Source organism: Punica granatum, chromosome 2 (assembly GCF_007655135.1).
Source record: "Punica granatum isolate Tunisia-2019 chromosome 2, ASM765513v2, whole genome shotgun sequence".
Lineage (NCBI taxonomy): Eukaryota > Viridiplantae > Streptophyta > Magnoliopsida > Myrtales > Lythraceae > Punica > Punica granatum.
In genome coordinates this window covers 39,986,528-40,014,155 of record NC_045128.1, presented here as the reverse complement: position 1 = coordinate 40,014,155, position 27,628 = coordinate 39,986,528, and the positions used below count along the sequence as shown (strand labels likewise).

At 39.1% G+C, this 27,628-nt stretch overlaps 6 protein-coding genes across 11 annotated transcripts; 4 read left to right on the top strand and 2 right to left on the bottom strand.

Moving 5' to 3' along the window:
- The first annotated feature begins 1,816 nt into the window (after positions 1 to 1,816).
- On the top strand, positions 1,817 to 6,999 carry LOC116197489 (CDPK-related kinase 7-like). Its single transcript, XM_031527645.1, has 11 exons — positions 1,817 to 3,115; positions 3,630 to 3,760; positions 4,205 to 4,246; positions 4,340 to 4,448; positions 4,560 to 4,638; positions 5,104 to 5,400; positions 5,586 to 5,698; positions 5,816 to 5,923; positions 6,009 to 6,071; positions 6,175 to 6,342; positions 6,450 to 6,999. The coding sequence occupies exons 1-11, from the start codon at positions 2,582 to 2,584 to the stop codon at positions 6,585 to 6,587; spliced, it is 1,782 nt and encodes a 593-aa protein (XP_031383505.1). The 5' UTR covers positions 1,817 to 2,581; the 3' UTR covers positions 6,588 to 6,999.
- A 1,333-nt stretch (positions 7,000 to 8,332) lies between these two features.
- Positions 8,333 to 11,690, top strand: LOC116197492. The gene is made up of 6 exons (XM_031527652.1): positions 8,333 to 8,743; positions 9,328 to 9,426; positions 9,538 to 9,771; positions 10,195 to 10,297; positions 10,586 to 10,815; positions 10,990 to 11,690. Exons 1-6 carry the CDS (start codon positions 8,421 to 8,423, stop codon positions 11,210 to 11,212), a joined length of 1,212 nt encoding a protein of 403 aa, XP_031383512.1. The 5' UTR covers positions 8,333 to 8,420; the 3' UTR covers positions 11,213 to 11,690.
- Positions 11,691 to 11,849: 159 nt separating this feature from the next.
- On the bottom strand, positions 11,850 to 16,398 carry LOC116197490 (arginine/serine-rich coiled-coil protein 2). Of its 6 annotated transcripts, none has more exons than XM_031527648.1 (7): positions 16,245 to 16,398; positions 15,548 to 15,695; positions 14,538 to 15,272; positions 14,297 to 14,425; positions 12,726 to 12,820; positions 12,550 to 12,618; positions 11,850 to 12,258 (listed from the first exon to the last, which is right to left on the bottom strand). In XM_031527648.1, exons 2-7 carry the CDS (start codon positions 15,669 to 15,671, stop codon positions 11,893 to 11,895), a joined length of 1,518 nt encoding a protein of 505 aa, XP_031383508.1. In that variant the 5' UTR covers positions 15,672 to 15,695; positions 16,245 to 16,398; the 3' UTR covers positions 11,850 to 11,892. The 6 variants fall into 6 exon arrangements, with proteins under 6 accessions (XP_031383508.1, XP_031383509.1, XP_031383507.1 ...); XM_031527649.1 differs by having other exon boundaries at positions 16,129 to 16,352; XM_031527647.1 differs by lacking the exon at positions 16,245 to 16,398 and adding an exon at positions 16,048 to 16,193 and having other exon boundaries at positions 14,297 to 14,422.
- Positions 16,399 to 19,715: 3,317 nt separating this feature from the next.
- Positions 19,716 to 20,361, top strand: LOC116193992 (pentatricopeptide repeat-containing protein At1g15480, mitochondrial-like; the record flags this gene model as incomplete). The annotated part of the gene is made up of 1 exon (XM_031522733.1): positions 19,716 to 20,361. A coding segment is annotated over one exon (612 nt), but the record flags the coding sequence as incomplete, so codon positions are not given.
- A 507-nt stretch (positions 20,362 to 20,868) lies between these two features.
- On the top strand, positions 20,869 to 22,232 carry LOC116195571 (F-box protein SKIP23-like). The gene has a single exon (XM_031524834.1). The coding sequence runs from the start codon at positions 20,895 to 20,897 to the stop codon at positions 22,167 to 22,169; it is 1,275 nt and encodes a 424-aa protein (XP_031380694.1). The 5' UTR covers positions 20,869 to 20,894; the 3' UTR covers positions 22,170 to 22,232.
- Positions 22,233 to 22,794: 562 nt separating this feature from the next.
- Positions 22,795 to 27,049, bottom strand: LOC116195570 (transcription factor TGA2.3-like). Its single transcript, XM_031524833.1, has 11 exons — positions 26,320 to 27,049; positions 26,127 to 26,230; positions 25,572 to 25,645; positions 25,306 to 25,497; positions 24,799 to 24,876; positions 24,659 to 24,718; positions 24,441 to 24,518; positions 24,283 to 24,334; positions 23,891 to 24,162; positions 23,477 to 23,725; positions 22,795 to 23,332 (listed from the first exon to the last, which is right to left on the bottom strand). Exons 1-11 carry the CDS (start codon positions 26,415 to 26,417, stop codon positions 23,186 to 23,188), a joined length of 1,404 nt encoding a protein of 467 aa, XP_031380693.1. The 5' UTR covers positions 26,418 to 27,049; the 3' UTR covers positions 22,795 to 23,185.
- Positions 27,050 to 27,628: the final 579 nt, after the last annotated feature.

The following is a 27,628-nucleotide window of genomic DNA, read 5'->3' as shown; positions in this document are numbered from 1 at the left end:
TAACACCTAAACTATAAACACAAATTTGAAAAATCATAAAATTCTAAAAAAGTTTATGTGCAAGAAAAAAATAGTTGAAAAATTCACTTTCAAAAATCTAACTGTTGATGTACCTAAAATTAAACTACGTATATGCGAGAAAATAATAACCGGTCCTAGACATCTGTATTCATATGCGTTAAAAATAAAACAAAAATACATTTTTATAAAAAATTAAAAAATCCAAGAAAATAACGACCGACTTCATAAATCTATATTTATTTATTTTTAAAATTTAAAATTTTTAAAAAAAAGTAAAAGAAAATTCAAAAAATCGATAAAATAATGAAAAGTTCCACAAATCTATATCTATATATTTCTAAAATTCACAATTTTATTATTTTAGAAAAAGCTCAAAAGGTCGATAAAATTCCATTCAGAAACAAAGTGTTCTGGAATCATCTGGCACGACCCACTTTTACCTTGCTTCGTATAGAACTTAAACATATTATACTGCAAAAACAATAACCATGATAAAATAACCATTCCAACAGAATTTGTGTCCAATAAATTGAATCATGCCAAAATTTTATAGATGTTGGCGTGCACAAATTCTATTGGAATGATTATTATTTTTGCAGTATAATATGTCTAAGTTCTTATATTATTTAATGTGATAACAAATATATATATTCTTTTGATTTGGAAATGACAAACTTATAACTGTTCTAACACTTCTTTTTTATTAAAAATTCTTTTAACATTCAAATCAACATACATATATATAAGTCCATAATTCAAACTTATAATCATTTAAAAAAGTTAATTTTGTGAGATGTGATTTTTGAAAGAAGCCATAGTTTGGTAGATGAGGGAATATAAGCATATTATGTGCTTTTTAAAGTTATTGATATTTTAGTAGATGAAGGAAAATTTATTGATAATTTGGGAGAATAAGGGAAAAAAAAGTAAACTACGTGATTTTTTAGGTTAAAAAGTTTGTGGTATGTCATTCGTATGGACAACCGTTTACCACATCAGAGCCGTTAATAGCCATGTCAACAGTTTTGACGGCCCAATTAATGAATTGATAGATCAGAAAAATAAAAATAAAAGTTGTGATTTTTCATGACAAATTTTTAAAAATTGGTAAATAGAGAGATTTCATAATTTTTCGGCTATTCCCTTTTTATTTGTTAGAAACAAAAAGAGAAGAAACGGAGGTCTTATTATTTGAATGAAAGGGAAAAGAAAAACAAAAAATGAGATAAAGAGGGGGAAAAAAATGAAAAAGACAAAGCCTTTCAAAAGGGCGGGGGCACTATAACAAAAAAGCAAGTCAAAGGTCCACACCACTCACCCCAATCACAGACAGTCTTTTTGCTTAATTAGAGGTTTCCCTCAATTAATTAAATTACATACATAATATTTCAATTAATAATAATGCATCCCACAAGAACATTTCTAATGTCTATCTAATATTTCATAAAAATGATCAAGATTCTAAAAAGAGGACATGAATCCCATGCCAGCGTCCTCTGTTACGATTAATTGACCCTGTTGAGTGCTGTCGCTGAGCCGTTATTATCTAATACTCATGGGAGATAGTAAGTCTGATACAGGACGAGAGAAATAAAATATTTATCCACCTTTGGTTGCTGAGAGATCAATAAGGACAGGCTGGAAGGATCCAAAACCAGTCCCACTTCCATTATTATTCATGGATTTATTTACACATTAGGGGGAGATTATCATCACTGTAGAAAAGAAGAGGAGGAAGAAGGAAGGAAGGAAGGAAGTCTGTCACTCACCATCTCTCCTTCCCCCCTCTCCCTGTCTCTCTCTCTCTATGTCTGTCTCTCTCTCTCTGTCTGTCTCTGGTAAATAAAGTGACATTTCCTACGCCATCGCCATTGCCATTGGGACCAAAAAAAAAAAAAAGAAAAAAAAAAGGAAAGCTTCCATAAAGCAGAAAAAGAGAGTGTCTTGCCTCCTCTTTTCTTTTCCTTGTGGCCTCTTCCAAGAATCCTCTCCTTATTATTATTTTTTTAATCTCTCTTCTCCTTATGCTTCTTTGGCCATTGCTTCCCCACCCTTATTCTTTCCTTCTTCTAGCAAAAGATTACTTCCCAGGCTTGGTTCTTGCCCTGATTCTCTTTCCTTCGTCGGAGGGGTCTGCTTTCACTTTCGTTTGTTGAGGGCCTTCTCAGCTTCTTCTTCTTCTTCTTCTTCCTCCTCCTCGGATGTGTCTGTTTGTTTAAATCAAAAAAAGTCTGTCTGCTTTTCTTGTTAGTAAATACTCCCCCTCCTGGGATTCTCTGGGTTTTCCTGGAACCTGAATTTTCCAGGAGAATTTCCCAGTACTTCCCCAACTTCCTTCCTCTACCCCATTGGAAAGATAAAAAATGGCACCTTGTAGATTTCATGGAGGTTCAGCAGGGAAATTGGAGCTGACCCACCTCCTGTATCAGCCCCTGTAGCTCAGAGCTGGGGGAAAAAATTGGAACTTTGAAAGTTCAGATACCATACTTCCCTGTCGGAGCTGTGTTCAGTTGAAGTCAAAGTTGATCTTCTGATTTCCCAGCGCTTTGCGGTTGATTCCATGGGACTCTGTCACGGAAAACCCTCTGAGATCCCACAAGCTCGTCCCCAGGGCCTCCCGACATTCGATAAGAATGAGGCCTTCCCTGATCTGGTGATTGAAACTCCACAGAACCCACCGCATCACTCCAAGAGCAAGTCCTCGAGCTTCCCTTTCCCCAGCCCCAGCCCCCTCCGGAGTCTCTTCAAGAACTCTCCGGCCCTCGGCGGCAACTCCAACTCCTCCAGCGTGAAGTCAACCCCTCTCCGGATCTTCAAGCGGCCCTTCCCCCCTCCCTCGCCGGCCAAGCACATCCGGGCCCTGCTCGCAAAGCGGTATGGGACCGTAAAGCCCAATGAGGCCACAATCCCTGAAGGGAGCGAGTGCGAGATTGGGCTCGACAAGAATTTCGGGTTCTCGAAGCAGTTTAGTGCCCACTACGAGCTCGGGGAAGAGGTGGGCAGAGGCCACTTTGGGTACACTCGCTCGGCTAAGGCCAAGAAAGGGACCCTGAAGGGGCAGGAAGCTGCTGTCAAAGTCATCCCCAAGTCTAAGGTCTGCAGAAAATCCCCCCTTTTTTATTTTAAAAATTAAAGAGAAATTTATTTTTCTTCCTTGGATTCTTACTCTCCGTTAGCACCACTCCGTGTTGCTGAATGTGCTGTCTCATTTTTAGTCATCTCTGTAGTTCAGACATTTTTTTCATGTTTTATTTATGTATGCAAGTCTTGATCTGGCTTTTCTGAGAGACATGGTTATGAAGTATGTGGTGAAACATTTATATCTTGCTCTAATTTGCTCCTCTGATCAATCTCTTGATGTGTCTATATCGCTATTGCTTTCTGAGTTGAGTCTGACTATGATGTGGAATTGGGCTGATGATATTAGGTTTGATGTTAATAAGGGTGTTCAAAATTATCGTGAGAGCTGCGAGTATAAAATCTGAAAGAAATTAGTCCTATTAGCAAGATATTGTCTTATCTGTATTCTGTGGTCATCCATTTCAAAGAAAGCCACATATATCTGTCAAAGATAGGTTTCGCTTTAATGTTTGTTTGCCCTTGTACAGATGACCACTGCAATTGCTATTGAGGATGTGAGAAGGGAAGTGAAGATTTTGAGGGCGTTGAGTGGCCACAAGAACTTAGTCCAATTCTACGATGCTTACGAAGATGAAGACCATGTCTATATTGTGATGGAGTAGGTTTGCTTGACATCAGTTTTTGCTTTTATGCATTTGTTTAGTTACATCTAATGCTGGCTGCGATAGCATCATATTGACACATGGAAGCAACATACTTTAGGAACTTTAACCAACTCTATTTTTCCTATTATATGTGAACTATCTTTCTCACAAGAATTTGGCAATCAGAGTGAATAGGAATCCACGTCACCTAGCATAAGTTTAATTATTTTCCCATTTCTTATTTCTGTAAGGTTAGAAATGGCAGCTGAAGGGCCTCTTCTCTGGGAAGTACTGGGGGTTGATTGGGACTTATGCTGTGTATTTACCTTGTTGGTTAATGGAAAATTAATTAATTTATTTGAGCAATTGAACTGTGGGATAAGTATTAGTGAAAAGATCAGAAGATATATTTCAAATTCGAATTCATGTAGTCTTACCTGTCTATCTACCGTTCTCAGGTGGTGCCAAGGAGGTGAATTACTAGATAGAATACTTGCAAGGTAATAAAAATTCTTACGCTGATTATTATTTGTTAAACAATACCTATTCTCATGTTTACAATCACAATGGCTGACCATCCATTTACCTTATAGGGGTGGAAAATACTCCGAAGAAGATGCCAAGGCTGTAATGGTTCAAATATTAACTGCAGTGGCTTTCTGTCATCTCCAAGGTGTTGTCCACCGGGACCTAAAGCCTGAGGTAATTAATATGTGGTGTTTACTTCTTTTTGTCATTAATGAAAGTAAACCCAAGATTTGTTGCGACTTCTGTGAAAGTTTCATCTAAACCTGGATATGATGCCTTCTCCAGAATTTTCTTTACACCACCCAAAGTGAGAACTCCCCTCTGAAGGCCATTGACTTCGGACTTTCAGACTATGTAAAGCCAGGTTAGAACTTCTTACCAAAGCTCAGGCAGCATTTTATAGAAGTTCATAGATACAGTGCTTAAAGGTCATTTGCTAGCTGGTTGTGGAAAAAAAAAAATTATAGGGATGGGACAGGGTAAGGGAGAAAGAAGTGGAGAAATGCATCAAAGGAGGTTTGAGCATTAAGTCGAGTTTGGTACAAAGGAATGAAAGGGAGCACCATATGAAATCATCCCATTTTGGGTGGTGATTCTATTTTGATGTGTTTTCATTCTTCCATACCAAGTTTCCCTTATTCAATAGGTTGATGAAAACTACTTAATGGATTAAGTGATTTACCACTTATTTAGATGTCTCCCCCCCTCCTCTCTTTCCCCTGACTGAATCTTGAGAGCTTTAGTTTGATAAGTTTTATCATATTGGCATTTATTCTTCCTTGAATTAGTGGTGGTGTTCCCTTTGGCTTGATGATTTGTAACTTTTCAGATGAACGGTTAAACGATATTGTGGGAAGCGCATATTATGTAGCTCCTGAGGTTCTTCATCGATCGTATGGAACCGAAGCAGACATGTGGAGTATCGGTGTCATAGCCTATATTCTACTCTGTGGGAGTCGACCTTTCTGGGCCCGCACAGAATCTGGAATCTTCCGAGCCGTTCTTAAGGCCGATCCCAGTTTTGATGAAAGTCCGTGGCCTTCATTGTCCCCTGAGGCGATAGATTTTGTGAAGAGATTATTGAACAAAGACTACCGGAAAAGATTGACTGCAGCCCAGGCTTTGAGTAAGTCAACAAAGCCATCTGATCCACCATGGAGATGATGCTCTATTGGTTTTAGAGAACTGTTCCCCTTGTCTAGTTGTGTTAAAAAATGCCTCTAAGTTTCATGAAATAGGCAACTTTTGACATTCCAAGAAAATATCTTCTGAAGTGCATCTGTGACTCATTACTCCATTTCTTTTTTCTAGGTCACCCATGGCTTGCAGGTCATCCCGATGTGAAGATAACGTTGGATATGATTATATATCGACTTGTAAAAATATATATATGCTCTTCTTCTTTACGAAAATCAGCACTACGTGTGAGTAATTCTGCTTTGACCAAGCAATCAATATCTGTAACTTTTGTGTAAATGTTTATTAAGATCTGAGAATTAAACCCACTCATCAAGTTATGTGCAAAATTTAACATTTGACAGGCACTTGCAAAGACTTTAACCGTACCTCAGCTAGCTTATCTCAAGGAGCAGTTCAACATGTTGGGGCCAAACAAGAATGGGTTCATCACTATGCAGAATTTTAAGATGGTTAGTTATTAGTCTTCTTATACCTTCAGGTTTATTTTGTTTTGTTTATGAGGTCATTAGTTCTCATTAAGGGTGGTTTAAGCAGGCAGCAATGAGAAACTGCACGGATGCAATGAAGCATTCTCGCGTCCTTGATTATGTTAACTTGGTAGGTCTTTCGAAAGATTAAATATTTTCCATCTTCATTGCCTGAAAACTACTTTAGATTCGGACTGACAGCATTTATATGATTTTATTTTTGATGTATGCAGCTTAGTTCCGTCCAGTACCGGAAATTAGATTTTGAAGAATTCTGCGCTGCTTCAATAAGTGTGCACCAGCTTGAGGGCACGGCAAATTGGGAAGAACACGCGAGAAGAGGATTTGAGCTTTTTGAAAAAGATGGAAATAGGGTCATTAAGATTGAAGAACTTGCCTCTGTATGTTCTCTTCTCATTAAGTACAAATTTTATTTAGCGGTAATAAAAGATGTTCATTCTTTTTACCGAAATTGGGCTTAATCTGTTCAATTATGCTTCTGTTGCAGGAACTTGGACTCAGCCCATCGGTGCCTGTTCACGTAGTCCTCCAGGACTGGATCAGACACTCGGACGGGAAGCTGAACTTCCTAGGTTTTGTCAGACTCGTTCGTGGGGTCTCTGCTCGAACTATTCAGAAGGTTTGATACCATGCGACACCTATTCTGTAGTTGCATTGAAAGTGATTGACTGCTCTGGACTATGTCAAAGCCTAAAGGGAGACATGGGAAATATTCACTTCAAGCCGTTCACCGTGTGTTGAAAGGATGTCTCCATGATAAATCCGTGGGCGTGGTGGTAGGCGGTTCTGATGAGAACCCTTGTTCGTGTTATCGCTTTCTCTGTATTGTCGAGTTATATAGGGTTCTCTCTGTATCGTGATCAGAGGTTTGTACAGTTGAGAGGGTGGGATGATCTTGAAAATGCAAGACTAGGATCATCAGCTAACTGGTGGATCTGGTGGAGTGAGTTTCGAGGTTTTTCAGGTTTCTTATCCCTGTTTTGTGGACCCGAGTTTCTTACTTACATCTCTAATAAAATCTCCTTCCTACACTTCCATCACTGCATCTAACTTGCCCGAAACGAGTCATCGTCTCGGGCCACTTTCCGGGAGTACCTGGGCAGCTATATAATTGAGTGAAAGAAAAGTTGTCCCCAGCTCGAGTTTCCATTCATGTTTTGTGATGTACAAAGATGTCCTGAGACGGGCTCAAATGTCCAGAATTGTATGTAGGGGAAGTTTGATGGTCCAAGGTTGTACCGAATGAACAAGCATGTGATGATGTTGAAGTGCTTTAACCATGGTGGTTGCCTTGTCCACCTCTTGAACTGTACTTTCGTGGATGGTTTTGGGACCAGAGAGGCATCTCCGTTGGAATGGTAAGTGCAGATATTTCGGCTGTGCCGAAATCCAAAGCCGGTAAATCTCGGGAACTCGCTTATTCGAGTTTAAGTTTCAAGTCACTACGGCGGATGACCTGAACGATAACGTGAAAGTGTTACCGAGATCATAATGGAGGGTAGTTGTGAAAGAAGGCTCCTGTTTTTTGCAATTATTAGGTGAAAAATGATTATCGCTGGCAGGAAAAGGAGATTTGTTTGTTGGGCGGGAAGAACGGTTGAGATTTTTTGATATTGCACACTGATATTTGGAAGCGTAATCGTTTCAATTAATTCAGCTCGAGTTTGTCCGTCCATTAAAGATCACAATTATTTTAGTAAATTTTTTTCTATTTATGAGCCTCAAATTCGATTTTTTGTTTTGTTGAGATTTTCATTTTGTCTGTTGAATTTCAAATATTTTTTCGTTTGGTTAGAGCAATAAATGTCTCCCACCCACTGTCCAAATTGAAAATCCTATCCAATTGCAATAATTCACCTTCATTGCAAGAACTTCACTTTCGGTCACGCCTTTCCCCTTGTTATAATTAATGCACCAATTCACCTTATGGTTGCAAAACCCCATCCATATACTACTATTATGAATTCTAGAAACATGCATAGCGGCAGTTTGATATATCCACTTTTCGCCCCGAATGATTTCGAAATCAATTCTCATATATTACAAGATGTTAAAATTAAGTTATTCTGAACGAATCGAATTGCAGAATGGAATCCAAAGAGCATTTCATATCTGATGATTGGGTTAACTTCTAAGGTTATTTTATGATGACTTGTTCAATATTTGACATTCAAATTCCATGGGATTAGATTGTAACAAAATGATCTAGACACAAGAAATAAATAAAAAAAAAAGCTTAAAAATAGTATTTTTCAATAAAGAAATATTTTAAAGATTTTCCTTTCTGTTCTTAATTTTAATTTTCTTTATCAAAAAAATAAATTTTTATTTAGCTTCGTTTTTAAATCAGATTTTTATATTTTTTTTTTCTCTTCCCCTTCTACTCAGATTTAGCAAAGCAGCATGCAGACGACGGATCTTCTTCGTCTTCTTCTTCGCCATCCACTCTGCTGCTCACATGGCTACTCCCAAAGCAATGAAGCCCAGATCAAGACCCCGCATCTCAGCTTCCCTAGTTTTCATCTGCATCGCAGTGATCGCCTTAGTATTCCTTCTCTGCTCTCTAAGTTCCACCATCGGCTCCTCACTCTCTCCCTACGGAACCTCGGAAATTGTGGCTAGATGGGGTCGTCCGAAGCACCAGCACTCCCTCCACGACAAGTACTTGTACTGGGGAAACAAGATTGATTGCCCGGGGAAGCACTGCGACTCTTGCGAAGGACTGGGGCACCAAGAATCGAGCCTCAGATGTGCCCTAGAAGAAGCAATGTTTCTTAAAAGGTTCAGTCCCTCCCCACCCAAGCCATTTTTCGGCCCATCCCGTCAATTGGATTGGTTGGTTTCTGTCAGTTTTATCTTATGATTTCTGATTTGATTTGATGGGATTCAGGGAAAAAGCCAAAGGTTGGGAATGGAACATGTAGGGATTCAATTTCATTGCTTTGAGGCCAGTGCAATGGATTTGATCCGGAGGGACAATATAAATCATTGAATGCCTTTCATGGCTGTTAAAGATTTGAGATTGGAATGTAATTTTAAGGTCTAGCTGTCTTATATGATAATGGGTTGGTCTCAATCTGTCTATTTTAGCTGATGTCGATGTTCATGTATGTTTGCTCATTGGGCGACTTAGAGCATTGCTGCATCAACATGTTAGTTATCAATATTATTGATGGTTCTTACTGTATACATCAGTGTGAGAGTTTAGAACTTTAGATGCTTCAATATTCATCTGTTATATAAGCAAAGAAGTACCTATGTTAGGTTATTTTCACATTGGTCCTAAGCTTGCGTGGCTCCTCGTTTGATTTGGTATATGACTCTTTGATTTGCTTTCAGTGTTTGACTCACTGTTCTTGTTGCAGAACTTTTGTCATGCCTTCTAGGATGTGTATTAATCCGATACACAACAAGAAGGGGATTCTTCATCAATCTGGATCTGGAAATGTTACTTCTGATGAAGGGTGAGATTATTTAACTCTTGTTTTTTGCATTTGATTGATGAAGTTCCCCTGCGATGGGAACAATTAATGAAAAAAAGGAATGTGAATGACCATAATTTAATCTTCTGATAGGTGGAAAGCATCTTCTTGTCGGATGGACTCTTTGTATGATATAGATCTGATCTCAGAGACTGTACCTGTATTATTGGACAATTCAAAAATGTGGTATCGAGTTTTATCAACCGGCATGAAGTTGGGAGCTAGAGGAATTGCCCATGTTGCAGGGGTTAGTCGGAAGGACCTTAAGGAGCACAAGCAGTACTCAAATCTTCTGCTTATTAACAGAACAGCTAGTCCTCTTTCATGGTAAGTTTTCCCTATCTAATTCTTTGGCCATTGAATTTCGTTCACAGCTGAAATATTGCTTTTAGCTTTTATTAGTAAACCATATAGTTGGTTGGTGATCACTGTATATAGGTATATATATATTTTGCTGGTTCATTTGGCTCATATATATATATATATATATATATATATATATTAATATATCTGGAACAAGATCTGGCCTCGTTTTCTGTTGAGTTATACTTCACTTCTGAGTTTTCCGGGCCATTTATGATGAAATATTTTAAAAGTGAATAGCCTTTCCTTTTTCTGATAGTAGTGGATAGTCTTTCCTACAGCAGTGGATAGGTTGCTCTATTTCCTTGATCGCTATTTTGTCAAAGTCGACTGAAAAGTTTAGGAATTTGTTTCCACTCTACTGTGCTGATCCTCATGTCTCTGCAGGTTTATGGAGTGCAGGGATCGAAATAATCGCAGTGCTATCATGTTGCCTTATTTGTTTCTCCCTTCAATGGCATCAAAGCCATTAAGAGATGCCGCCAACAAGGTTGGTCATTGTCTGGTTGCCTCAATATTAAAATGGATTCTACAAAAGGGACTTGAGATGCTTCTATCCCATTGGGCTAGAATGAAATCTGTGGGGTGTAGGGAAAGTGGATTTTTCTCAAAGACTAGCAAGAATTTTGATAATAACAACTTCTTTCTTCCTTCCAAGTGATTCAAGGATAGCTTTCATCTTTTTCGACTTTTGCTCAGAAACAACTCCTTCAGCTGTATTATATCCTTTTTCATTTTCCTTTTTGCATCTGGATTTGATATTTAAACTTGCATGCAGATTAAGGCCTATCTTGGTGATTATGATGCCATACATGTACGTCGGGGAGACAAAATAAAAACCCGCAAGGATAGATTCGGGGTGGAAAGGAGCCTGCACCCTCATCTGGACAGGGATACCCGCCCTGAATTTATTCTCCGCAAAATCAAAAAATGGGTCCCAACAGGACGAACTATCTATATTGCTTCTAATGAGAGGACACCAGGATTCTTCTCTCCCATGTCTGTTAGGTAAATTCTCTTCATGCTTATCTGACTTCCTCCAAGAATTAGTAATAGGATTAGTAGAAATTCCAAATCAAAATCACTACCTCATGATTAAGCTGATTAATAACTTGCTCTTTGCTCTTTGCTCTTTGAGCTTCCGCCATCTGAAAATCAAGCTGATGGCTATTATTTTTACAGGTATAAGTTAGCTTACTCTTCAAATTATAGTAGAATCATCGACCCTGTAATTGAGAACAACTACCAACTGTTCATGGTTGAGAGGCTTATCATGATGGGAGCCAAGACATTTATCAGAACATTCAAGGAGGATGACGCTGATCTTGCCCTCTGTGATGATCCAAAGAAGAACACAAAAGTGTGGCAAATACCTGTTTACACTGCGGACGAAGAGGCAAGCTAACTCAATGGACTCGAATCAGAGTTTGTTTTCCGCCTTCACCAAGGCACTGTCATAATTCTTTTATTGATGGAGCTGGCTGTTATGCTTTTTGTGGTTGACCACGTATGCAATGAATCGATGGTAGCATGTACTTGCATAGCATTCACCAGCAGTTAATTGGAGGAAAGCAAGATCAAGAGAGAAATCAGAGGAAAGGTTATCAGCGAGCTGTAAATTCTGCTCTTCTTATGTTGTACAATGTCGGACAAAGAGGGAGAATGCATCTTTTTTTTTTTTTCCCTGCTGAATGAGAAAAGATTGAATGTTAAAGTAGCACCGCTCAAGTTCCAACTCCCCTAGCTCTTTATATTAAGGTGGTATTTTAACGGCATAAATTGCCAGTCAATGTTGTTTATGCCATAGTTAATTTAGGCAAAACGATACAGAACCGAACTTCTCTGTTTCTCATATTGAGATATCCTGTGAATTTTCCATCAAAGCTTCTGGTTGTAGATGCACAACTTCCTAGCACTACGAGTTTCACCACATTTTGGGAAGTGAAAATGTTCAATTGTAGATTTTGATGTCTTTCCCGGTGTAGCAGAAGACGGCATGAGTAAACATTTCAAATTCCATCACCAATGTCGCAAACAACACCTGAACTCGAACAACTCAAGCATTCATCCATAGAATCTGTTTCATCAATATCTGATTTTTTTTTTTAGCACCAGTAGCATTATCGTGGTGGACATCCCATGAACATAAACCGAGGGGGAACCACCCCATGAACATAAACCAAGGAGAGATACAACTCCGACAAAAGCGTTCAACAAAAAGTGACCAGTTAAAGATTTGAGGCGGATCCTTAGAGGCCTAACCCAACAGTCCGGCCGTCCCTTCTTCGAAGCCCAGCTGTGTACTGCTTCTCGAGATTCAACTGCAGCTCCTTCTGCTTCTCTGCTCGGATTTGGCTGTTCCCATCTTCGTTCTCGGGCTTTTGTTCCGAAGACTTCACCTCTCCCTTCACACCCTACAATTGGCCATAGGTACCAACACAACCTCAGACTCTAAAAATGTGTTAGTACATGAACTACACATCAGATAATAATCGGATCATCTACAGAAATAAGCTATATCAGTTCTAGGAAATGCTAAAATACACTTGGTCCACAGATATTTCTGTTAGGTTGTATGGCTGGACAGATCGCAACCTTGTTGTCGGACCCTCAACTTTTGATGCGGGACCCACAAACAAAAACGGTTTGTTATAAACCCAGTAAAAGATGATTCCTTCGAGACCATGTCTAGTTGGAACTCCTGGCTAGATAGATAGGGAAGAGGAATTCCAGGGAGCTTACCATGAGCTTGTTAAATTTTTCTTGACGCTCAGGATCAGCAATCATGGAGACATCCCAATGGTGAGAAGACTGCAGAAATCAAATGGAAAATGGCATTAACATCCATATAGACCCAACGTCTAAACATCTGTCCTGACGATTAGAAAGTTATTAAAATAAATAAATACATAAATAACCTCTTCTGTGGTAGTGCTTTTTTTATTCCCCCAAAGCAGCTTCTTCTTTTGTTCGGTAGACATGTAGCCCGCTCCACCAGCAAGATTCCTATTCACTGAAAATATATAACAGGTCTATGAGAAATGTCGAGGCCACATGAATCACCAAAATCTAAGAATAGAGAACACCTCTGAGGCATGCTTGGTTCTTACTAAGGCACCACAGAGTTTTCTCTTCAGAAAAATTATCTTCATAACCAAAATATATCCTACTCATCATGATTCTTGACATGCATTTATTGGAGCACAAAGTTAATAAAAACACTCCCAACAAAAACTAACCTAAGATTGAGGATAACTATATAAACTATAGGGGAAATAGCCTAATTCAAATAGTTTCCTTAAATTCCCCAATCTATCAACTTTTCAAATTTTGGAATGAAAAATCAAAATGTTTCCTTCCGTTTCCCCCATCTACCAACCCGTCAGTTTTGGCATAAACGGCGCCGATGTGGCCGTTAAATCTGCCTATGTGGCAAACGGCAGCACGCATGGTGTGTGGTCCTTTTAACCCGAAAAATCAAATAGTTTAACATTTTTCCCCGATCTACCAAAATATCAAAAACTCAAAAAATTAACATATTTTCCATATGTCCCTAATCTAACAAAATGTGGAATGTAAGTTTGAATTACGAAATCATATATATATATATATATGTATGTTGGTTTGAAAATTAAAAAATATCGCCACATATCCCAACATCAACACTTTTTCTCAATTTTATCCCAATCTACGAAAATGACACAACACCCTAACGTTTAGGGTGACGTCTCAAATCTATTCCACCGTCAATATTCCATCCATTTTGAACAGAAAATCTGACATTGCATCCCAGAATTCGCAATATGGTGACATGAGCGACAAAAACAAGTAGCTCAAAGTTGGACCAATGAAGCCAACATAGGAGTGGTCCACACACTCCCACGTCAACACTATTACATGCCACGTCAGATTTTCCGTCCAAAATGGGTGGATATTGACGGTGGGATAGATTTAAGACGTCACCCTAAACGTTGAGGTGCATTGTGTGATTTTCGTAGGTAGGGATAAAATTGAAAGAAAGTGCATATGTTGGATATGTGGCGATATTTTTCAATATTCAAACCAACATACATATATGTGACTTCATAATTCAAACTTATAATCCACATTTTGGTAGATTAGGGAACGTATGAAAAATGTTAATTTTTTGAATTTTTGATGTTTTGGTAGATTGGGGAAAAATTATCGAACTATTTGATTTTTTGGGTTAAAAGGACCATACACTGCACCACCTGTGCTGCCATCTGCCACGTAGGCAGATTTAACAGTCATGTCAACACCGTTAATGCCAAAACTAAAGGGTTGGGAGATGGGGGAAACGGAAGTAAACGTTTTGATTTTTTAGGCCAAAATTTGAAAAGTTGGCAGATTACGGAATTGAAGGAAACTATTTGAATTTTTAGGCTATTTCCCCTAAACTATACTACTAAAATAATAAACTATCCATGAGGACAATCTTCTATTAGAAGATTGACAGGATGTACCGTACCAAGTTCAGCAGCTCTCATTGCAGCAAATTTCGCAGCGTCCAGATTGTTAGCAGCCTCGCTTGCACTGACATTGGCCTGTGTTGTTGCCTTGCCATTGACCTCCTGAGACTGCTGCTTCCCACCATCTACTATTGCAAGCAAGACAATTAAAGGGGCAGTAATTCTAGTGAGATAAGACTATGGGAAAAGGAAATTTAAAAAATGAAAATCTTCAGAACAAAAGAATTGGAAAAACATTACCATCTTCCCCCAAATCAGAGCCTCCATGAGAGCTAAACAGGCGAGGCTTTTTGGTTGGGGAATTTCCTTCACCCTCAAATATTGATTTATCATCTAAAGGCTTCCTAAATCCTCTATCAAACCGATCCTTATCATTTACAGAGCCTGAATCCTCAAAACCCCGCATTTCCTTGCTGAGCTTTTGATCATCCCTGTCCTTTCTAGCAGTAGGGTGTCCTTTGGATTCTTCTTTATCCCAACCACTTCGGCGGTCTCGCGAACTCCTACGATACTCTCTTTTCTCCCCTCTATCATCCCTGTCCCAATCAGTTTGATCCCTTTCTGACTCTTCAAAATTGCTCTTTCTCCTAACAGAATCTGATCTATGGGATTCTTTATCTCTGTAATTCTGGCGCTCTAGAGATGATGTTTCCTTCTCTTTGTCTTTGCTTCTATGACCTGTGCTTTCATACCGATCTCGAGAATATTTATCCCTATCCCGCATATAATCTCTCGACCTACTGTGATCACTCTCCCGTCTCCTGTGATCATCATGCCTAGAGTGAGAATAAGAACTCCTTGAGGAATGGCGATCAGAATATCTGTATGAATCACCACTTTTTCCATGATGGCTCCGACTAGAATCTCTGGTTAGATCCTTATCATCGTCTTTCTTCCTCTCCCGATAATCATGGCCTTTCACAGCATCTTCCTTGCAGTACTTTGAGCTAGGTGAATGGCCATGCTGAAGTTCCACTGCACAGTTAAATTACTTCATATATGAGCATGTAAAAGACAAAGGACAATTTTCATACAGAAATATAAACATATAGAGCGCTAGAACCCAAAAATCAAGCAGCAGAAGACTTCATCATTCACGACCATGCATATTAAAAAGCAATTCCATTAAGGAGCTCATATCCTATTAAAATAAATACAACTGAAAAAAAGAAACCAATACATTGTTTAGCACAAGGATCAACACCAATAGGGTACGATCAAAGCCAATAGCTATAAGAAGAATAACTTACCATCAGATGAAGATGACCCATCAGTAGGAGATCGCCTACGATAATTCCTCTTAGATGCATCATTTGACGGCTTACGGAAAGCTGCCTTCATATCAGAAGAATTTTCTGGAGGTGAAGACTCCATGCTGGTGTCCTTGATCTTCAGCACCTGAGCAATAGTAATTTTCGTTAGAAAAATAGAAAACCCAGCAGCCTGGATGCGGTGCTTCTGGCTTCTAGGGTCTTAACAAGAGGCACCTACGCTGATTACTTCGGCAAAAACTTCTGATGGATCATATATTACTATTCCCTAAGTAATCCTATGACCCATGTAAGTGTAAGTTCCATAAATATACAATCCAAGCACATAACCTGTTTCCCATTTCTCGAACTCAGGAACATCAAAGAACCGAAAATAAAAATAAAAAAAGGTGAATAAATTGGAACCCAGTTTAAGAAAGCTTAAAAAGCACGAGAAAATGAGTCCTCCATTGAAGGAGAGAGTTTGAAAGAAACCCTACCTCAGTCACAACCATGCCCAGAAAGAAAATCAAACCAATTCCGGAAAAATAAGAGGAAGACAAGACGAATATAGACTATACCCTCGAATCACACAGCTCAAAGACAGCATCACACGACACAAGACCCCAGAAGCTACAAAGAACCACCCGGACTGCAGAGGAAATGAGAAGACGGGACAAGACAATGAAGGCGGTACCTTTCTGCTGCGATTGAAAATGGGGAATCGATTCGGAAGGGATTGGGTTCGCCTATCTAATCCTCACCCAGCAGATATTTTTCTCTCTCTGCCTCATCGAGCTGAAGCTTTTCGATCTTTGTCCGAGTAATTGGCAGAAATTCATCTCGAGCTGAATTTTTTTGCGAAATTCACGATTTGCACCTTAAGTTCTTACTTTTGACACATTGTACCCTAAAGGTTTCGTGATATCAATGTGCACCCTCAAGTTTTAAATTCTTGGACCACTCCCCCTGAATTTTAGAGGTCACCAATTTGCACCCTGAAGTTGAGAATTTTGTCCCACTGGGCACTCGTTCCCAAGCCCAGGGTCAAACCGTCGTATTACTCAATCACATAATTGAGCCGATTTTAGTGGGCAAAAGGATATTGTCACAGGATTAATCTTATAGTTTTATAGACAAGTACCACGAGCCAATGGATTTTGATCTAGATTTTTTCGGATGCCATTGCTTCAGATTTTGAGGAATTGATCGATGTTTTGTAAATTTTAGAAATTAAGGTTGTGTTTGATAACTCAACTAGGTGTTGAAATTAATTTTTAAGTACTTACCGAAATTAAACTTGTTTGATAACATAACATAAAATTTAAATTAACTTAATGATTTAATCAAAAAAAGTTGAATCATTGATTTCGTTTGAGAGTACGGTAGGAGGTTAAATAGTCATTTTCCTTATAATTTAAAATAAATTTGGTGTTTGATGAGAATTTTTGAAATCATAGGTTGGATCAAAATGCTATTGCAAACGTAATTTTTTCAAACAGGTTAATAAGTGCATATGAAATATAATTTTGCTTATTATGTTTATAATTATTTTTTTTCAACAGTTCTAAATTAGTTTCTTCTAAATATTTTAACTTATTCTGAAATCAGTACTTATTTTTCAGAAATTTTATTTTAATACTTCTCTATCAGTAACAACACTCCCAAACCAAGCCTAAATAATCCAAAACCTACTTAATCATTTAGCTCTATATTTGCTTAATTGCTCAGCATGGGCTACTTTTGTCTTATTTATAGCTATGCCCCTAAACTTTTTTGATTTTATAATCTGGTCCATTTCTTGATTTTCTATCAGAATGTTAGAGAGAGAGAAAGGAGGGGGGCACCGAATGAAGGAGAGGGCGGTGGTGACCCCAATTTCGGCCCCAACCGCCCTAATCGAGATCACCCGCGACATCACGGGTCATCGGCAACCTCGCCTGGGCAGTGGTGGCCATTATCATGGCCACCACGGCCCCCTTCCCTCTTCGATATTGTCTTCTCTTCTTTCTTTCTTTTTTTTTTTTCTATTTTCAGTAATTGAATTTAGAATATGGGGCCAAACTGTAAAAAGTAAATATTGGGCAAAATATAAATATAACCCTAGAAAACTATAAGTTTTCAACACTTAACTTTATCAAATAGTTTTGACTTAACCAATTAAACACTTATGCTGCGTTTGGTTTCAAAGTAAGATTTTAAAATCAAATTTTAATTATGAAAAAGAGTGTTATAAATGGGGCCCACCCTTTGACTTTGTATGAGTTATTTTGTTTTATTGTGAAAAAAAAGTTGTATAAATGAGGCATATTTTTTGATTTTGTATGAGTTATTTTGTTTTGTTGTGGGTAGAATTAGGTTAAAGTTGTGATTTTAAAATCACATTTGCAAACCAAACAAGCATTTATTCTCTTAAGTAATTAAATTTTCAGCATGTAATTTTAAGTCCAAATAAATATAACCTGAGATATCTCGAATTGCAACTTATGTTAGTAATTGACGAATTTCAATGTGCAAAAAGTGATGTGGATATAGATTCTTTCGACTTAGAGAATGAGACGATTGTGTAGTTTCTTAGCTTGTGCTTGGTTTTCAAGTTAGATAATGATCCAATTCAACTTGATTTTATGCAATGATTGCAAGTATTGACAAATATATTGATGTATGAGAATATATATATATATGTATGTATGTATAGATGTGAAAATAAATGAAAAAATTATTATGTATATATAAATGTGAAAATAGATAAAGAATTTATTATAAAAATGGTTAAAAAAATGTGATAGAATTTATTATTAAATTAGATAAAAAAGTAAAAAGTAATTGTGTTGTTGAATTTGTAAAGAATAGAATTGAGTTGGGTTGAGTAAAATATTTTTCTTAAAAATCAAACGAAACCTCAAAAAATTATTTGATTTACAAGTTGAGACATGCTGAATCAAGAGGTAATAGTGATCGGTAACCCCTTACATAAAAGTGAACATCCTCAACTGTCTTTTGCCGCCTGTCCAAATATCACTTACCTTACGCTCGGGGCATTTGCTTCAGAAAAATTTCATTTTGCACCCTGAAGTTTACAAAGGATCCACCTTTCACCCACAGCTAGGGTTTGTCTCATTTTCACTTGATTCAGCTCGAAAGCATCAATTTTGCTGTATCAGTTCAACCTAAAAATCACCATGCGGGCTCTTCGCCGAGCTTCTGACCCTCTCAAGTGACCTTCTTTATTTTTTTATGGGGGAGAAGTTGGAATCTTTTGTTGCTTAGGAAGTGTAAAAGATATACTATGTTTCTCTTTGGGTGCTTCCAGCAGCATCTTCTGGTTCTGAATGGAATGGTTGAGCAGAGACGAAGATGATATTGACCTGTACGCTAGTTAGCATGTCTGAAGATGACAGTTGTTCTTGGACAATGCCGCAGTTCCCTTCCCATTCATGGCAATGGAGCATACCTCATTTTCCTGGTGAAATGGCAGGGATGATTTTTAACTGATCGTCTCAGAAGCTCAAGTTGTTTGAATGGTGAAAAGCATTATCTTGACATATTTCCTGAAGTAAATGTGCACTTCCTATGTTTGCAGAAGGCGACTTCTCGGCTTAGGGACAGTCACAGCCTTTGGAGTCAGAGCAGAAATCGCCTGCCTAAGTCCCCTCCAACTGCTCTGCGATAGGTGCTCATCTTCGAAGAGATTTTATGATGTCGATGCCCATTTTTGTGTTAAGCATCGAGGTCTGTCCTCTCAAATCACCGCAGAGCGTAGTCGAGACAATGAGCCGGAAAATGCACCTGCTGAGCTTGAATTGCCAGCAAGTTCTGATACTATAAACCGGAGCAATATTGAAGATGGAATGAAAGAATTATTTACCGTAGAAAAGCTTTCTGATGATGATGATGATGATGATGATGTGAATGCTTCTCAAGATGAGCTGAAACTATCAGACATAGACACAGATCCAAAGGAGAGAAAACCTCTTAGAGAAAAAGATACAGCATTATTCAAGGCCATTGTTTCTGCTCCTTGACAGTCAATCCAGCAGAATCTCAGTAGCTGGGTCAAAGAAGGAAAACAACTGGAGAGGGAGGAGGTCTCATCGACCATTCAGAATCTTCGTAGGCTACATTTTTATGGGAAGGCATTGCAGATGATTTCTCCTTTGTATTATAAACTTATGTTCAGTTTGAGATTTTTAGAGCCTTCTCTTGCGTCGTGAAAGGGCCTTCAATATCCAGCTCGAACTTTTCATTTGATTTTCAGCTGTGGGAGTGTCTTGAGGAGAGGAAGCAGTTCAATTTCATAGAGAGAGACCATGCATCTCGACTTGATTTGATTGCTAAGGTACGTGGGCTAAAGGAGGCAGAAGATTACATTAGCAAGATTCCAGCATCCTTCAGGAAGGAAATAGTCTACCGAACTCTGTTATCTCACTATGTTTCAGTCAGTGATGTTAAGAAAGCTGAGAAGATCTTCAACAAAATGAGGGATTGGGGATTTCCCCTTTCATCATTTACTTGTGACCAATTGCTTCTCCTCTACAGTAGGACTGCAAGGAACAAAATTGTCAGTGTGCTGTCTCTAATGGTGAGAGAAAATGTCAAGCTATCTCAACGCACTTATAGTACTTTAATAGATGCCAAAGGCCGGTCGGGCAATAGAGAAGGGATGGAGAAAGTTGTCATGACCATGAAAGCCGATGGAATTGAACCCGACAGTGTCACAAAATCTATCTTAGCTAAACATTATGCCTTGTTTGGGTTAAAACCACCGGCAGGCTTGTAAAGTTTTGCTTCCCCTTTATGCGATGATTGGAGGGGTTGAAGAAGTGAAGAGAGTTTGGAAGATTTGTGACAAGAATCCTTTCCATGATGAGGCCACTGCTGCAATTAAAGCATGGGGGCAGTTGGATAGAGTAGAGGAAGCAGAGGAAGTTCTTACGAGATTGTCAGGAACCGGAAAGAGGCCTTCTCCAAGTCAGTACAATTGTCTCCTGAGGCTTACTTAAATGCGGGAGCTCGGGTCTATGGAATTAGAGAGAGGATGAAGGGCGGCTGGCCCTGGTCGAGCCATTCAGGATGTCCTGGATTCTGGATTTGCTTCAATCAGAATGAGGGCAACTCATCTTTCTATGATAATAGGTCCATTAGATTTTTTTTCACCTCGACCTTTCCCCACGGTTTGTTAATATTAAATTCTTTACAGTACTTGAAACGGATCTTCCATAGAAGACGGTGAATGATTGTTAACTTATCCCTCGCTTGAATTTTGGTGACTGGGGTATTGAACTATTAATATGAAATAAGCCCTCTTGCATATTTGATCCATTTTGATTCCTAGACAATTTGGTCAATGGATCCTTGCCGTGCACCCAAAGAACTTCAAAATCTCATTTATTATAAATATTTTCATATTCTCTGGGTGGCCATGTGCATGCGATGGTCCACGCTACAGCTGACAGAAGATTGGAAATATTACGGCTTACTTCCTATTAATAAATTGCTTGTACTTGGATTCTTAGGATGCCCCATCTGCATTATGGCCAACTGGTCTGCGCTTCCTTATAGTGTCATTCTGCACATCGCACAGCGCCTGGCTGCCGTTGAAGACTTTGTTGCATTTTCCTCGGTCTGCTTCTCCTGGAGGGCTGTCTATATCGACAGAGGCGGTAGCCCAAGATCTCGGGTTCCTTGGCTGATGCTCTCAGAAGATCAGAACTCCGAGAAAAGGCGCTTCTACAGCTTATCTAATGGCAGGACTTACTACCTTCCCTTACCCAATGCTCAGGTTAAGATGTGCTGGGGGTCCCCTCTTGGTTGGCTCGTGACTTTCGGGCCAGACTTCATGCTCCGTCTTCTGAACCCATTTTCCCAGGTCGAGATCGATATACCTCAAGGCCTGAACTGTGAAGATGATTCCTTTCCTCTCGGCAAAGAGTGGTATAGGCTTCTATACAAAGCTATCGTGCTCCGAGATCCCACTGAAGATGGTGATTTCTTGGTTGCTGGCATTTTTTACCAAGGTAAGTTTTTGTCCTTCAAATCCAGAGATGGTGCCTGGATGATGCTCGAGGACCCAGCAGACCTTTGTTATGGCTTCAGCGATGCTGTATGCTTCGGTGTCCAGATCTATGCGCTGCAGGGAATCGGAGCTCTCGTCTTGATCGAGATGGACAGTGAAGGTTGCCCAAGAGCAACTCCTTTCGCTCCGCCTCCTCGGGACGAGTGGGCTTGGGAAGACGCGTATCTCCTCGAGTTTTCGGGAGATCTTCTGATGGTTCAGAAGCTGGAATGCTTCCGGGATGATGTTCGATTTGAAGTCTACCAATTTGACTTCTCCAGCAACGGGTGGAACAGACTGAACGATCTCGGGGACACGGCTATATTTGTCGGGGGGAACCATTCAATGGCCATCTCCACTTCTTCCGTGGATGGAATTTGCAAGCCTAACTGCATTTACTTCATCGGAGATGGAGTCGAGCAGTGGTGGCATTATTCGGAGAATGCCGAGCAAAGAGATATGGGAGTCTACGACATGTCTGATGGTTCTGTGCAGCCCTTCTTCTATGGAGCAGATTATCCTTCCTACTACTCTCGTCCTCTGTGGGTCGTGCCCCGTTTCCTTTAGTACAGAAACAAACCTTTATACTCCGTTTGGTTTCGCAATTAAATTTTAAGATTTTAACTATAATTTTAACTCTATTCATTATACAACATAACTCTTCAAAGTAGAAAAAGTGAGCCCCATATATAAATCCACATACAACTCTATTATACTCAATTCAATTATTAATATTAAATTCTCTCAACTATTCATTATTTTTTCACACTTTTTCTCATAATTTAACATCACAATCATTATAACCCAATTAAAATCAAAACTCAACTCTAAAACCACACACACTATTACTCTCGGAGTCGATTCAAGATAGAACTTGAATGAATCTCTTCACATTTAACCATGAAATATTTTTATTTAATTCATATACCGACATATGAAATTATTGAATTTCGAAAATATATCAAATTATTGAAAATATAAGTGATAATATAATATATAATTTATTCGTACAAATGCAAAGAATTTACCAATTTCCGCTATAAAGTTATACTCTAAGAATGATTAAAATGATTAATTTTGCAACATTACATTATAAAATAGGAGATAAAAGTTCAGATTTTCACGGTAAAATTCCAGCTTTACTTCAAACCAAATGCCCACTAAACCCGGTATAAAACAAACCACAGTCGAATGTGTAGCAATAGCAACACTATAGTAGCACATCTTTAATTTCAACCTTTTAGTGTACACTTTGACATTCTATATTTCTCTCCATAAATCTAAAAACACAAAACCATTACAACTTATAAAAAGTAAAATGCCCCTCAATAGACAACATCAGAGAGATATACAGCAATTACTAGCTTGAATGTCATCGCAGGTGCTACAAACTACAGTCGGATTGAATATTTTACAGGAACATTCAGTAGGAGTGGATGTGGGAAAACCCCGAAAGCTCGTGAGGGTATGAAGCAGTTGTAGTTTCATCATGGCCTTCCTTCAGAATAACATGGTGACGTCAAGTATGTGCTTGGCAAGCCCCCACTCTGGTCAACATCAGTAGCCGGTCGGAGAACTGCCTGTCACTCCTGGGGCCGAGCAAGCCAAAGAGAACTGAGAGCTCGAAGCCTACCGAAATAGTCGTGGATTGCAAGGATGGCACGAGCTGATTGGCGAGTTGTCAGGATTCGGTGCATTTGCTGCAGTGTCTGCTGCCGTAGATTATCAGCCTGATGGTAATCGCATGCAAGAAATGGCCAATGATAAGATAAATGTTTCATTCTATCATCTGAAAAGCCATATTTGCTTAATGATTCTTATAATAAAAGCCATTACGAAATTTCACGTTATTATAGGTGCAATTTCCAAAACACCTGCCGAAGGAATCCCTCGAGGGTTCCAAGCTTGCCCATCGCCATGGCCATTTGACCCATATAGTTGGCCACGTTCCCGGATGACCCCGATGAGGAGGGCGAACCATTAGCCAATGTCTCGGCTAGAGATTGCTGCAACGCCTCCATGCCCTGCGACAGAGCATCCTCTGCTTGTTGTGATGACTGCTGCAACTGGCAGATACCCACTACCTGTTGCTCAGATAGAGGCTCTAACTGATTCACCAGAAGCTGCATGAGTTATAATTTCATTAGCAAAGTGGCTGCGCACAAGCATAGTTGTGGTGATGATTTAACCCCTAAATTATGTTCGTACACTTCTCTATGCAGAGGACATGACAACAAATGCTGGTATTGTCAGCTTTACTATAGACAAAAGGTGCTCCCTTCTCCTACCTTGAGGAGCTCAGATGATCGAAACCCACCAATCCACATGAAACACCGCTCAGCTGGAGTCTTCCACATCCCAGACAGGATGTGGAAAACATCAGCTTTTGCAGCATTTCCTTTAAGCCTGAATATGTCTTCGAAATGTGACATGGCATTATCGACGATAGTCCGAAGTTCCGTATCTCCCACATGTGAATTCACAGCATTCCTCAGTTCACTCATATGCTTGTTCTGCTCTTCTAGCCACCTTGCATACTCGGCATCAAAAGCCAGGGCACCTGAAGAGTTTGCAATTCTATGTTATTTCTGACATTCCTACTGATACTGGTAGCAAAGAACTCAGGGGATGTGAAATATATAATATGACTATAACAAATTGCCAGAAAATTATCAAGTACCATTTCCACTATTTGAATGGGATTGGTCTCCCGAGCTTGAAATAAATATCCCCTACAGAGAATAAAAGAAAAATAAATAAGTCAGACTGGTGATAAAAAATTCATATGAAGACATACGGAAAAAAAAAAAAGGAATAAAGGCTCGCAAAGCAAGTTACCTGCTGGCGTGCTCTCTGGAGCTCTTGTTCAAGTTGTGTAAGTTTAAGCCTGCTACTTTCTAGTTGTTGCACGTACGCCTGCAGATGATGGCAAATTAGAAATTGTAGAACAGGCAGATAACAGAAAAGAGCATCTATTCGTGCAACTTCAATTATACACCGTCATGCAAAACCAGTTTCTTGCAATCAGAAGGAACAAAATATTATCAGGGGCCTACCTTTTTTCTTAACCTGCTTTTCCTAGCAGCTTCACGGTTTTGAGCCAGCCGCCGTAATGTCTAGAGAACAAACAATTGTACTTAGATACAATATTCAGAAGGAGAAGCTAGCATCAGAGAAATCTTGATTGGGCATATACCTTCTGATCCAAGACCTTCTCCTTTGACCTGTCACTAGAGTCCGAAGCTCCAAGAGCGGTTAATTGACCCCTTTCATACTGCACATCGACGACGAAATTCAGTACATTTTAAGGGTGTGTTTGTTTTCGCAACAAAATTTAACTCAACTCAACTCAACTTCACTTATCTTCAATTCAACATCACAATCATTACTTTTTTTATTTTTTAAATATTTTTAACCATTCAATTCAATTTTTAATATTAAATTCTCTCAACTATTCATTACTTTTTCACAATTCAACAACACAATCATTACTTAATCATTATTTTTTCTCAATTATTTATTACTTTTTCACACTTTTTCTCATAATTCAACAATACAATCATTACAAACCAATTAAAACCAAAACTCAACTCAACTCAACTCTCAATCCAAACACACTCTAAGGATCTGAAAAATGACCTAATTGCAAAACCACCTTACAAACACACAGAATTTCAAAAAGGACGGGTTTATGAGAGATGACCCTCTGATTTTTGTCTTCTGTATCATCCGTTGAGGTATCTGTCCTTGGACTCGCATCAGCCATGTTTGTTTCTCCCCAGTTTTCAGTATGACCTCCAGGAACAGAGACAACAGGGGGCTGTGATTCTTTTTGAAGCGGTAGCCTCTGAGACCCGACAGAACCAGGGATATTCCCATCTGAAGTCACAAGAGACTGGAAGAAAGGGAGTGAGAAACCTTTCAATTAATCGACCTAAGAGAAGGAAATTCTACAGAGGATATATTTACCTTGTTTGACGTGCCAACTCGAACATCAGTGCCAAGAGTCTGGTTAGTCGGTTTTATCTGACTAAACATAGGATCTGTTGGAGGAAAATAAAGATTAAAGTTAAGAGTGATGTAAAGTAAGTCCTCTGATCTTTTACAATACTAGATGACATAATTAGCATTCCACAGAATCTCTCCCGGCAACCAGAAGAAAAGTGAAGCTGGTATCTATATGCAAGGATGGCTAGCAAATAAGATCAAGTTTGTAGCATAAAGCAGATTAAGTGCATTTGCACGGTTATGCATTACCCATAATACCCAGAAGCCATGAACAAATCATTGCTTTATTCGCATGCAAAAGCAATAGTCTAAAATTTAAATCTTTGAAGTTGCTACTCTCGTAATGAAATAGAATTTGTCATCCTCGACAACCAACCAATCATTCCCCCGGTGAAAACTTGGAGAGAATTCAGGGACTTATTAAGACCCACAAAATCGAGCATTCAATTGTCTAAGATTGCAGAATAAATTACGATATCAAATGCAAATAAGAGAATCATCATATCGAAAACATACGCCTGCTGAGGTCCATGGCATCGTCTATGCGAAATCCAAGAGACTGCTCCAGCAACCCAAAGTCAGTATTTCGAGAAGGACGGATACTATTTCCCTCGGTGCCACTGGAAGCAACAATTCGGAATTATACTCGGGAACAAACAACAAAAACTGCACAATTCAGAGAGCAAAAGGGCGAGGAAGAGGACTTTACATGGAATTCGACGCGGGTACGGGAGGAACAAAGCTCGGCATCCCGTTCACAGCTCGGTTACCATCTTCAGCTCCAGCTTTCACTGTTCTACTACCCATAAATCAACTTCATCTTCAACACCCCCCGCAATTAACTCAGACAAACTCAGAAGCACAAAAAACACCTCCCCAAAAGCTCCTTCCTCAGCCTCCCCAACAAATCACCAGCCCCTCAAACCGAGAAGCTCCGACCTTCAGCAGCAGCTCCACTCAGCTAACACACGCACGCCAAAGGGCAGAACTAACAAACCCCAGAAAAGCTACAACTTTCTCGTCTATTCGCTGTGGAAAAGCAATACCCAGAAGAGATAAAGGGAAGAAAGAAGGAGAGGGTGCAGATGAAGAATCAATCAGGAGGTGGAAATTGGGAGGAAGAACAAACAAAAACCCTAACCAGGGAACCCTCTGGAAGATAAATACTCGAGCTTGTTGACTTTTATGGTAGTGCCACCACAGATATTACAGAGGTTGTGGATGTATACATATATATTATAATAATATTATTATATATTATATATATCTGCCCATCTACTACACACACTGAAAAATTCACTTAAGAAATTGGGGGAATACAGATGAAATTTTTGGCCTGGATTTCAACAGACAGACCAACCTCGAATTTCCAGCCCTTTTTTCCTGCTCTGGTTTCTTCGAAAGTGTAAATAGTAAAAGGGCACGAAGGAAGAAGGAAGCGTGACGTTTAGATCATTCCGACCTCCTGCGGACGTCCTTTTCCTCCAGCAAAAAGCCCCCTTTTTTTTTTTTTTTGATTTCCCTCTTAACTTTCCATTTTCCAGAGCCGCCATTTTTGTCTTTTTATAGTTCATCTTCCCATTCGAGATAAATTTATTTCCCATTTTCTCCATTTCCGCCTCCATTGTTACAGCTTCGGGTTTGAACCGTAAAACCAAACTTTTCCTCCTCCTCCTCCTTCTTCCTACCTTTCGCTTTTTGACTCGGAAGATGCCGTGAAACTTCATGGAGCCTCACGTCTGCCGACTCCCCCCCAAACCCCCACTTTCTTCCCCCCGCAGTCGTTGAAATTTCTAGAAACCTTCCCCCCAGATTCTCTCAGCTCACCTCTGCTGACGATTAATTACATAATAATAATCAATAAATCATTTTTTATTTAAAAGGAAAAAAAAAGAAATTGGTCTCTTGTTAATTTTAAATTTTGGCTTGTCTTGTTGGACGTAAGAAAATTGGCTTCTTTCATGTGTATTGTCTGTCTGCAGCATTCGACATGACGCATCATTTTGACTTTTACCACC